This window comes from Spermophilus citellus (genome assembly GCF_964194105.1).
Source record: "Spermophilus citellus genome assembly, chromosome: X".
Classification (NCBI taxonomy): Eukaryota; Metazoa; Chordata; class Mammalia; order Rodentia; family Sciuridae; genus Spermophilus; species Spermophilus citellus.
Window position 1 is genome coordinate 9600010 of NC_138190.1, and position 12655 is coordinate 9612664.

Consider the following 12655-nt stretch of genomic DNA (forward strand, 5'->3'; position numbering starts at 1 on the left):
CTAAACCTTATTTCCTTCTCTTTTCTGCTTCAAACTCCCGTCCCGCCCACCCACAGGCAGACTAGCATTTTCAGGAAGCTCAGACCCCAGCCTTTCTCACCCTCTCCGTCTCCCCTGACCTCTGCTCTCTCCTTATCATAATCTCGCTCACTTCAGCACCCCCTTACTGAATGGCCAGTCACTCTTTGCCTTTGAACAGCAGGCACGTCCCCACATGAATGCCTCTCCCCGACCCCCGCCCCAAGCTACTGAAAAAGGAAACATGCGCACTTCAGAGCTAGGAGCTGTCCGAGTGCTGAAATTTATAGGCTGGGTAAGATCACGTCTCCGTCTTTTTCTGTAGCCCTCATTCCAGCACAGGATCTCAGCAATTTCTCCCTCTTCCCCGCAAACACTCCAGCGCGCAGAGTCCTTTCTTCTTCCTCATTTACAACTTCTTTTTAAAAGAGAACATTTTCTAGAGGAAAGGGCTTTGCTAAATAGAAAGGATATAAAACAAAAGCCACAGCAACCCGACTTCCAGCATGGCATTGTCACCAGCCCCCTTTGCATGGTGATGCGATTAAGGTAGCAGCATTTTTATTATTCAGGAAAAGCAGCTGGGGGATTCATCAGTTCTGAGGCTTTGTCTTTCCTGGGCTAACTGATGGTCCTGAGCCTCGGTTTGACCTGACCATGATGCCCAGGACTGGCACTTTTTGTTTTTTCTCAGAAAACTATACAAACCCAAATTTCTTTTTGATTTTCAAAGAAACTAGATTCCTGCTAGATTTTGAATCTGGACAATAAATAGATACTTTGTCCTAGCTTCTTTCTGGAATCATTTCGGGATATTTTCCACAAGCATCACAGAAACAGGAATGAACCGGCAGCTAGTGAACATTTTGACAGCCTTGTTTGCATTTTTCTTAGAGACAAACCACTTCAGGTAGGTGAAACGACTTTGCATGCTGATATTTTCCACATGAAACTGTTTGAAAGAGAAAGTGTCATGCAATTATCTATTTTTTCCTGTTCCCTGGATCATATTATTTTAATTTTATAGAGGAGAATTAGATTTCTTTTGTTCATTTAAAAAGCTTAATTATGGTGGGAAGGTGGTAAATTTTCACAAAAGCAAGTTTTATGTTGCATAGCTGCACTCTGCATTTCAACACACATTTCCACAGCCAATGTGATATTAAGATAGTCTGATGAGTTGCATGTCCTTTACATTTCTATATAAGGTTGAGATTTTTGCTTTCAAATTCTTTTGGAAGTCATTTAAAGGGATTACTGGGTGCAGTGTTTTTCATATGGTGGAGTGATTGAATTAATTTGTCAGAAACATGCTCATTTTATATAAAAATATATGAGAACCCTAATTCTCAGCCAACTTGGGACTTCTCTTATATTTCTACAACTTGAAGCATACTCTGAGAACTGCAATTCAGGAATTTTCTTGAAACATCAAATATCTCTTTTTACCACAATTCTACCATTTAGTCTACTTGAAAATTGATTGCCTACCAAAATTTAATTAATATGACATCTTTGTACTTATGTCTGCATGACGAGTGGAGTGTGCATAGTTAAAATAAGTGAGAAATTATTATTTGCATGCTTTCATTTTCTACCTAATTTACTAGTTGTCAAATCAATTGCTATCTCAAAATATTAATTTTATTGCCAGTAAATGAAATAGCCATTTAGTGGCAGAGTCTAAGATAAGAGATAGGAGATACTCTTATAATAAAGTGTAGAACTCTACCTTTAATTTTCACCAAATTTTATGGTATTTTTTCACAGAACCAAGAGAAATTGAACACATAGAAATAATGCTATGAATACTGGGAAAACCCACAATGTTCCTTTCAGGTTCACACCTTCTACTATGATTAAGAAAGATTGTAGGCTGGGTTTTATTAGAATCATCATCATCATCATCATCATCATCATCATTTTCATCACTGCCACCACCATCATAATCAAATAATACTTGATTAATCAGATGAATCTGCATATGGGAATGTGAGTATTTCTGGATGATTATATCAATTTCAACTCCTACCAAATGCTTATATCATCTTTGCACTTAAATTCAATGCCTCTTCTTTGAAAAACTGGCAAGAATGTGGTATTTTCTTAGTGTTAGAATTAACAAGATTGTTCAACTATTGAAAACAAAGCTTTTACAATACATACTTTAGTGAAGAAATAAACATATTCAGTCAACCACTATGTATTTTGAAAGAATTTATTACAAACCAAATATGCTCTTCTTATAAGCTCTTTATTACTTTTGACATGGACATGAAAATCTGAGAGATTTTCCATTCATCTTTTAGTGCTTTTGATACTGAAAAAGACAAAATGACTTAGAAGTATTTCTTCATTAATGCTTTATTAGAGAGTTGAAAATTTAAGTGTTCATATATAAATAACAACTGATAAATTAATGGAAGTAACAAACATAATCATTGTTGACCTATGTTTAAATGAAGTTAAAATTCCAAATGAAGTTTCTCTTTTAGATATCACATTGGAAAATACTAATAACTAATAACTGAAATAGAATCTAGCATGTGAGAAAATAAGCAATATGATAATTAATTGCAGGGTTTAGTGTGTTCATCCTATCTTACATTTCTTATGAAAGGTAGAGGATTTATATTTAGGGCTGCAATGATGGAACAGATTTTTTAAAGCATGGGAAAATGATTCAAGTCATCACATGAATTTCAAAAATCATCATTTTCAATTCTCTGGTAATTCTACAAATAAATAGTTTTACCTAAATGTCCATAGAATCTACAACCTGAATCTACGTACATTGTCATCTGAGGCATATTATGATTAAAGTTTGAAAACTTGGGAGGTATGGATTTATGCTTCTCATCATGTAAAGTTAACTTTAGACCATATACAAGCTCAGAAGTTAACCAAAGAGTTTATATTTTTCTATTTTATTCTTACTAATATATGAAATATCTTCACCAAAATGTGATACAAACATTCTATATTAGTTCTCAGCAGCTGAGAATGAAATTGTTTCTAAAAGAGTTAATGATGTGTTTAGGGCGGCTTTCTGCAAAGACCATGACTCCAGGTCTGGAAAACAACCTTCGCAGACCCTATCTCCTTCAGATTTCTTGGACAAATTAATGGGCAGGACATCGGGATATGATGCAAGAATCAGGCCAAATTTTAAAGGTATGTTCCACTTAAACTCATGTTAAGGCTTTGAGAAACGCTAGGTATTTGAATAGTTTACTCAGGAAAAAAAATGTCAGGCTTTTTTATTGCAAAACAGAAGCAACAAGTATGGTATTCATTTTATTTTAGCATTTTCAAAATCACTCAGTGATTTAAATATCTTAAATTTTATTTGTCACTTGCCATGCTTATAAACATTCCAAAAATAACACTAATGGCAGAGATTATTGCCACTGTCTCTATTTTGTCTTAAGTGGGAATGTGGCTGGAAGTGAATACAAGAAGAAATGATTGACTTGACTTGTATAAACATCTACCAGGATGCATGACAAATTCAATGATTACACCAAAATATATCGTTTTGGTTTTAAATATCAAATCAAAGTGAAGTTTAAAATATCAGATAAAATATGACATTTTATACACTTTCAAGCCTTTCTAAAGTTTTAGGCTTTGTTAGAAGAGGCTCTAATACATCAGAAATTTTTGATTCCCACTTGTTTAAACATTTTAATTGCTTATTTGAAATTATTTATTCAGAAATAACAAACATTATAGAATTGCAAATGCATATGTAAAAGATAGTAGATAATTTCTTTGTTCAATTAGAAGCAAATGGAAGTTTTCTGGTTTTGTTCTACATTACAAAAAAGTACTTAATAGTTTGTAGATACTGTTTTATCCATTTGGTTTATTTTTACTCTCAATAAAAAATGTACTAAGAACAAATTATTAATAAAAATTATTGTGATGCTTTGTTTTTAAATACATATTTTAAATGGCAGTTTTCATTTAGTTGAATTTAGCATAATGTATTATGAAGCATTTATAATATTTTATAAAAGTATAAACCTATAATATTTTAAATGTTGTGCAGTAATTCATGCATCACTTTGATTTTGCATATTAACAGCTTAATTTCATTGCTTTCCTTGAGTTTTGATTAATTTTCATTATTGGAAAATATAAGCATGAAAACTAAATTATAAATTCCTTTCTTTTTTAAGTGCTACACGTCTGAATATATCCAGTTTTGGGCACATTTCATAAAGATATGCCAGAATTTTGGCAAAACAAGCACTTTTGATTTTAGAGATTTCCAAGAAACAAAGATGAACTAAGTTTAGAGATCAATTTTCCTGAAAAAAAAATCTTCCAGTTCATCCCATTTCCTATAACTTTGTGGTCACTGTTTTAGAAATCAGTATTTGGAATAAAATCATATGAGTAACAAGCCAAGAATCAGCTTTCAATGGGATTGCTCATTCACACATTTATTCAATACCTTTTGAGTCTGAACTAATGGCTGGGTACTTTGGAAAACTGAAATATGAAACAGGTTCGTGTGCTCAAAAAATTTCAGGGTGTGGCAAGAGAAGATGTTACATGAATACTACAGTATTACATAGAAATAGTTAAGTACTCTCAGGAAGTATACATAAAATACTATGGAGAAATGGAGAGATAATTTCTTATTAAGCTATTCATGTAAAACATCACAGATAAGGTCTAGAGACAGCAAACTGTTCAAGTTTATGAGCATTTTTGTTTGATAGCAGTTATTACTCATTGCTCTCAATAAATAATTTTTCAAAAGTGCAAAGGATAATAAAACAAATACCTATGTTGCCATTGCTACTTTACATGGCCACAGAATGAGCCATTATTCCTAGTTTTTTTTTCCTGACTATTCTGGGGATGTCACCATTTGGAAATGACATTTATCATGGTTCTAAAGTATACATGAACAAGAAGAAGGTCAAGTTTAGCAAAGCATGACCACATTTTTGCAATCTATCTACTACATGAAGGCCTAAGTATAGGATATTTTAATGATGATAAAAGAAAAATGAGATGGATATCACTTAAGATTCTAAAATTAATGAACTTCACTGACTTTTATCTCCCTGTCCCTTTAACTCTCCACTTCAATGAACACTGCTATTCCTTCATAAACTTTATTTATATAGCCTTCATTCTGGGGAGTTTGATTTTCCAATGTAAAAGATTCCTCATTATTTTAGAGTAAAATGAATTTCTTTGCTTGGTGTTCCCACAGAACTTTATATGTCTAATAAGGTCATTTTACATATTTAAGTTTGATAGATTCACTCTACACTATATTTGAGAGGACAGGGAGGCTCCTTATTTATATATACATGCATATGGGATATTGTGGTGTAAGGGAAAGAAGTCATCTTTTTCTCCAGAATGAGGAAATAAGGACCAAAAAAGAGAGTGAAATGCAGATCAGTTATGAAGATTAATGCTTCCAATTAGTTGTAGTAGAAGTTGAGGGTGAGAAATTTGGCAGTAGTCTTACAGGTGAACAAAAATGATCTTAGCTAAACTGAAGAGAAAGATATAGAAGTCAGAGTTAATAGGGAATTTGAAGCAGAGGCTTGGAAAATCACTATCATACTTATCATAATTATTTAGCAATGTATAAATGACAAATTTTGTATAGTAGGCAGAAAAGAAGAATGATTAGTATATGTAATTGCATCTAGAATAGTGGTAGTCTCCCTATAAATGTCCCAAAGCAAATTGGATATGATAATAATAAACATGATAATGACAATGTTTACAACAACAGTGATTAATAAGTAGCCATAAGGGCAAAATTTGACCATAAGAATAAAAGCAAGAGCCAAATATTGACTGTTGAGGTAAAGAGAATGAATATTCTAGAAGTCTTATTAAATATTAGCATGTTTGTTTTCCTTGTTGCCAGCCCTTGGCAAGACAGAAATAAATGTATATGCATAAATTTTTATTGAAAAGAATTTTTCTGCATACTTTCAAGTCAGTAAAATATTGTGTGTCTACTCTATATCCTTGATGGGCTCTGAAAGATGTCATAATGGGCATATATACATGAAAGAAGATGGATGTAAGCTAGAAAAAGAAACCAGAAATGATTCAGACTTAGGCTCTGTAATTGAGAGACATTCTTAGAAACTATAGGAAAAAAATAGCTTTTTTTTGATGAGCTGAAACACAAGTGTATAAACAAAGTCATGAGTCAGAGTTGTCGACTGAATTCCATCTATAAGGGCCATAGAGACATGGATCGAATCTTATCAAAATATAAATTTTCACAATTCCCAGTTCAGATAAAAATGCAGCAATGCCTGCTCACAATTATCCAGTCAAAACACATAGTAAATGTTGATTCTACATCAACAGAGAAGCACCTTTCCCCTCTTTGGTGATTTGTCTGGTTTTAGTTGATTTATCATGGTGTTATTCCACCATCCTATCAGATATTCCTTTGTCAGTATTACTGTATCCTGAAAATGTCACTTTAAACATTAAGTTTTTAATTGAAATGCTCAAAGCTGGAAAAATTCATTAGCTCTGTCTCTTTCTTTTTGAAACAAAGCTTTATCTATTTTAATGAAATTTTCCTTGAAAATAAAATTAACTTAGATTTATATTCTGCATTTCATCCCAATGTGAATAAATATGTTTCACTATGGTATTGTTTTTGGCTTAGGACCTAGAATAGATAATACCAGGAGATAATTATTCACTCCACTTCTTTGAGCATGCCATGCAAACTAATTTTTCCACATCTAGAGACCTAAGTCTGAAAGTATGATGTATGGCATTAAAATCTACATTTGCATGTAAAATGGTTTACAGCATATTAGGATACAATATTATAAATTACCTTGCAAAGTACATATAGAATGCTTATATATATGCAATTTTCAATGAGTTAGTATCTCAAAAAGTTTTTCAGGCATAAGTAGAACTAGTTTCTCTTCCATGAAACCAGAGGTTTTCAGGTTTTGCCCATTGGCAATTCTTTTTTTCTGTAGCTAAGTGGTGTTTAAATTCAAATGTGAATATCAACCCCTGTAGCGGGTGCTTGAGCACATGTCTAGCAGGGACACTTGGGAAGGAGGCTTCTCTTATAATAATGCAGCCCCAGAGTGACCATTTATTTAATCATTCTAGGGGACATGGGTGTAAGACATTACCAAAGATCCTATGAAAGAGAAATGGACAAGTGGAAGCTAAGAGGGAAATGGAAAAAACTAAACATGTGGGGAGATCTCATGAAAATCAAAGGGAGATCAGCAGAATAGAGTAGATGAAAAGAACCAAGGGAACAGAAAAGTAGAGGGAAAGGGGAAATACTGGAGAATGATATTGGCCAAATTTTATTGTTATATTGTATGTAGGTATGAATATGTAACAAAAAATGCCATGATTATGTACAACTACAATGCATTAACAAAATAAGGAAAATTCTACTTTTAAAAAAGAAAGAGGAATAGAATGAGTATCTGAAGCATTAGACTTGAGGGCAGAATATAGTAGAAAGTCCTCAGGCACCTGAAAGGGTGAAGCAATGGTCATGTTGAGATTTGTCGTTTTATTAGAACCTGAAGAAAACAATTGGCTCAATTATAAATCACCTTTATCAACATTTTGCCTTCTTCATAGGGGAATTCCTATTCTGTATCTCCCTTAATTAACCAACAGGTTTGAGATAAATTGCCCCTTAACTACTGAGATGGGAAAAAAGCAATGAAACAAAACCAATGTTGAAACAGAGTCACTGTTAGGAAGTATAAAGCAAAAGGAGTTTTCAGATGTTTATAAATGTCAAGCCTGAGAGATTTGTCTATTGTGAAAATTTTAAAGCTTATAAATATAGCATATGAGTTTTATCTTTTGATTATGATAATAACATCCATTTCAACAGGCCTAGAACTAAGCCTAATTGCAAGAGTCAACATTTACGTTAGGGAAAAATTGTTCTTCACTGAATACAAGGTGATAGCTATCAGTGGGGTTGTTTTTTGAAGAAACTAGAAGAGAGAAAAGAAAGGAGGAAATAAAATTTCATGACTGAAAGAAGAATGGATTTGTTTTAGGACACATTATTATAAATTACCTTGCAAAGTACATATAGAATGCTTATATATCTTCTTTCCAAAGTACATATAATATGGAGAAATATGCATGCATAGTATGTCTATATATATATACATACATACACATATACTATGTTTATACATGCATTAGATTAACTGTGAAAGATACACATTGGTGACCTCTGAGAAATGGAAATGGATGCAGGGGGATAAGGATAGGAAGAAAATGTATTTCTTTCTGCATGTTCCTTGAACTTGGATTATCACATATATTTTCAATTCAAAAAAAGAATTAGCTGCAAAGTACTTAACAGAGAGGCAGGGTCAAGGAATCCTCTCTTGGGTAGCAGGACACACCATTGCAGATTAATGTGTCACTTAAAGCACAATAACATGCATATGGCTCTCCAAATACCCCAAATTTGAAATTTGTTTGAAATTCCCTACCCAATGTACTTCCCAAACTAGCTTGCTACCATCATGGCTATAATAACAGTGCTGTTGTTTCTGTCCTCACATTGAAGTTTTATCTCATAGTAAAACCATATGCCAGAATGGCAATAAGCCTAATCAGTCACTGTCTCCATAACTTTTTTTGCATAGCCCATTTATAACACATCTATTACCTAACATCTCCCAAAGTTCTCTTCATTCCAGGGAGCTTGATTTTCTTTTTTTTTTTTTTTAAAGAGAGAGGGGAGAGAGAGAGAGAGAGAGAGAGAGAGAGAGAGAGAGAGAGAGAGAGAGAGAGAGAGAGAGAATTTTCAATATTTATTTTCTAGTTCTCGGCAGACACAACATCCTTGTTGGTATGTGGTGCTGAGGATCGAACCCGGGCCGCACGCATGCCAGGCGAGCGCGCTACCGCTTGAGCCACTTCCCCAGCCCCAAGAGCTTGATTTTCTGATGTAAAATATTCCCCATTATTTCTAGTCTGAAATTAAGGAAGAATACGTGGACTCTAGGCATTCTAGAACAAGATGATAGGAGATAAAAATGGTAGAAAATGTTACTAAAAGGAAACACTGAGAGAAACAAAGGAAAATTTATATATGACAATTTGTCCAAGAATGTTATGATGAAGATTTTTGAACATCCCAAATCCTCTGGCTGTTACATTTTATTTTAGCTTTTCATGTGCCACATAAATACCAATCAATATATTTGAAGATACGAGGCCCCAACCACAAGTCCACAAGATATTTGTTAGGGATTGGAGGTAGCATCAAGAAGAAAGTATCCAAAAAATTCTATTGAACTCTGGCAAAGCATATTCCAATAGTTTTGTCATTATCTTCCATTTCATGGTGACAGGGTGCTACAGTAAAAATAACCCTAGACTTAAATCCAAAAGACTCATATTCATGTCCTCATTTAGTCACTTTTGAGAGAAGGTGTCTTCACAATCTATCCATGCCTCAAATTTTCTTCTGCTTTTTCCTGCCTCATATGGGTTGTTCTGAGGATCAAATGAGATCATGCATATGAATGCTTCTTTTATGATTATTATAAATAGTGTGAATTATTATTAACACTCTACCATTTTCTTTTATAAATAACATGATGTATTGCTTAAGCTTATCATTCATTGTGATTGGGTCCTTATATTTGTTTGATTGTTTTTAAATGGAAAGAAATGAATTAGAAAATTCTTACATCTTCTATTCCTAACAGAGTAGCCATAATGTAGATTCCCTATGTCTTAGTTGGTTTTCTTTTTATTAGTTCAGTGAGTAATTTTTCAACTCAACAAGGTAATTCATATTCCAAAATATGAAAAAATAATGATTCATTGTGGGAAGAAATTATATTTCTCTGTTCAAATTCCATCCTGGATTAATTGCTTGGATTAATTTAAAAATTAAGCCATGTAAAAGGCACAGAATAAATTTCACTTGAAAGGGAAACCCTAAATTTAACTGAAGATAATATAATTTTCATTTTTATGTATCTTTTTGTCCAGTTACTATAGTTACAATGTTTATTAAACAAAATTAATGAATTAGCTTCCTATTTTAGAATAACTATTTTAAAGAGAATATTTGATCTTTATGATGTGGCAGGTTAGCAGCATCCAAAATGGAAGACTATAATCTTTGAGAAAGTATTACATCATTCATTGGTTGATTCTGGGTAAAACTTAAGCTTTAATTTTCATTATTGAAAGAGACTAAACATTTTATCCTGAGTTCAATAGAGCCTGTTGTTCCTTCTTATCCTGAAGAAAAATCCAGTTCATTTTGCTGATAATCTGAGACATCATTTTAAAAAAAAAGATAATGGCATCAATATCAGGGTATCCTTGAACTTAGTCATTGGACAATATAATGTGTTCAGTTGGAGCAATTACGTTTAGAATGAGAAAAGATAGTCATTGGTTTGTTCTCAATGGTAATGAATATTTTTTCTTGGTGTGTTGAATCAGGCAATATTTGGAATAGGATCTTAAAAATACTTATGGATCTGGGGGTGTTGGCACATGCCTGAAATCTTATAGCTTGGGAGGCTGAGGCAGGAGGAACTCAAGTTCAAAGTCAGTCTCAGCAACTTAACATCTCAGTGAGATCTGTATCTAAATAAAATACAAAAAGGCCTGGGGATGTGTCTCAGTGGTTGAGTGCTCCTGAGTTCAATCCCCAGTACAAAAATAATACTTATGAAAACATATCTGATCAAGCCTCAAAAATATCTTTGGAAGCATTGTGAGATCCTCTTGGAGTTAATACCCAAGAGGCTGCCCTAACTGGGGCATGCTGCATTTGGTCATTGCCTTTCTCCCTGAGATGGCTACTTTGAACACTAGTGATCAATTAAGTCAGTTTCCGTCATGTGAAAGCCTCTAAAGGAAGAATAAAAACAAAAAGCAATAGTTCTCTAAGTGATATACTAAAGTATGAAGGACATTTAAGAACAAAGTCACTAGATTACCTTCTTGGAGTCTAGTCTGTTTATTCAAAAGATAATCATAAAGCAAATATAAGAAAGCAGCTGGATCCTACTCATATCCTGGCTAATGTACCCACCAATCAATTATGAACATAAGTATACCAAATGGTGGCTCTGTTTTATAAACACATTAATTCAAAAGAACAAAACACATCTTTAAATAAAAATGTGGAAATTACATAAGTAATTATCTTGTATGTGACTGGACCACTCTTATTTTCTAATTCTTTTTTTTTCTGATGGGAATGACATATTTTCTTGAGGGGGGAAAAAGTCACTTTTGACTATGCACTGTGAAAGCAATAGATTAAATCTGTCAAATGAGCTACATGTGTGTACAAAAAGTTTCATGGAAAGGTTTTATATCATTATATTTGAGATTACACAAACAGTTCATTTTTCATTCCTTCAATAAATAGTGAGTAGTTATTATGTGCCAAGGAACATATTAGGTGCTATGTATACAGTGCTAAACAGAAATTGAAGTTTTTATATATCAGTTTTCACTACTACTATCTCACTTCAATAAATACTAGAATATAATTTGCTGAATCATCCATTATCTTTGCAGGAATGAGATGGCACACTCCAACTGGGTGTGAGAGGTTTTAGGAAAACCAACTCCCAAAGGTAGAGTATTCTGTGACTATCAATAGATCTGAAGAAGCAAGGAAGGGAATAGTTACCAGAACCTACCAAATGCAGCTCAATAGAGAAGCCACTCAATGGGAACTGGGAAGCAATGTGGTCAATCTGTGTTGTCCTAGCAGGGAGAAAGCCAGGGAATAAATATTGTCACCTTGCTTTCCTCCTGCTTTGCATTCTCTTGTGGGAACCTTTTATTAACTAAATTCACCTAGGGATCATGGAGTAAGAAAGGCCATTGATACAAATCCTGATGAAAACACAAGAGTGTCTCTTGGGTGAGGAATGCAAGATAACCAGCAAACATATCAACTTATCAACAAATTCACCTCTCAATCTTTGGGTGGTTAAGGAGGCATTTCTAAAATCAGTGAGACATTTAGTGAGCCTTCCTTTATTAGTCTGAGAAAAAAGGGAAGTAAGAAAGAGTAATTACTACAATAGATAAATGCTACCTCCAAAAGCAGAGAAGAGGATTATAATGTAATGTGATAGATCTGACTCTGAAACAGAAAACTGGAAGAGGTGTAATCAACAAATTGAGGTGTGTGAGTGGGGGGGCGGATACAGAGGTGGGGAGGGAGAAAAAGGAGGGAGAGAGAAAGAAGAAGGTAGAGAGGGGGATGGGGGAAAGGTGAGGGAGAGTGAAAGTGTGAGGGAGATCTATCTTCACTTTCCTTTCTGATTTAGTATGCTTGCTAACATTGGTATGATTGTCCTTACAGTTATTCCCTTCATAGTCCCCCATGATGGGATATGTTATGGCTCTTTTACACTTACATTCTTTAAGATCTTGATCCCTAAGAACTACTTCATGTATGATAAGGCAGTCCAAACTTCTTTTCTCAGGCATTCTGTTAGAAAAAGTAGGAAAGAGGGGGCAAAAAAGAGATTTTAAAAAAGGGGAGGCAAAAAACCTCCCTGAAGTTTATTTCCTGAAGTTTAAAAAACCCTGTGCCTCCCCTTTTCTGAATGTA

The 12655-nt window shown here is 33.7% G+C and overlaps 1 protein-coding gene across 2 annotated transcripts in view; it reads left to right on the forward strand.

Moving 5' to 3' along the window:
- Positions 1-256: 256 nt before the first annotated feature.
- Positions 257-12655, forward strand: part of GLRA2 (glycine receptor alpha 2) — a gene marked incomplete at both ends in the record, with an annotated part of 188371 nt that continues 175972 nt past the window's right edge. Inside the window, 3 exons of one of the 2 annotated variants that reach the window (XM_081277648.1) lie at positions 257-323; positions 853-928; positions 3059-3192. In XM_081277648.1, coding sequence (XP_081133774.1) covers positions 263-323; positions 853-928; positions 3059-3192 — 271 coding nt within the window. Of the gene's footprint in view, positions 324-852; positions 929-3058; positions 3193-12655 lie in introns of those variants that run through there. The other variant, XM_081277647.1, reaches the window with a different exon arrangement.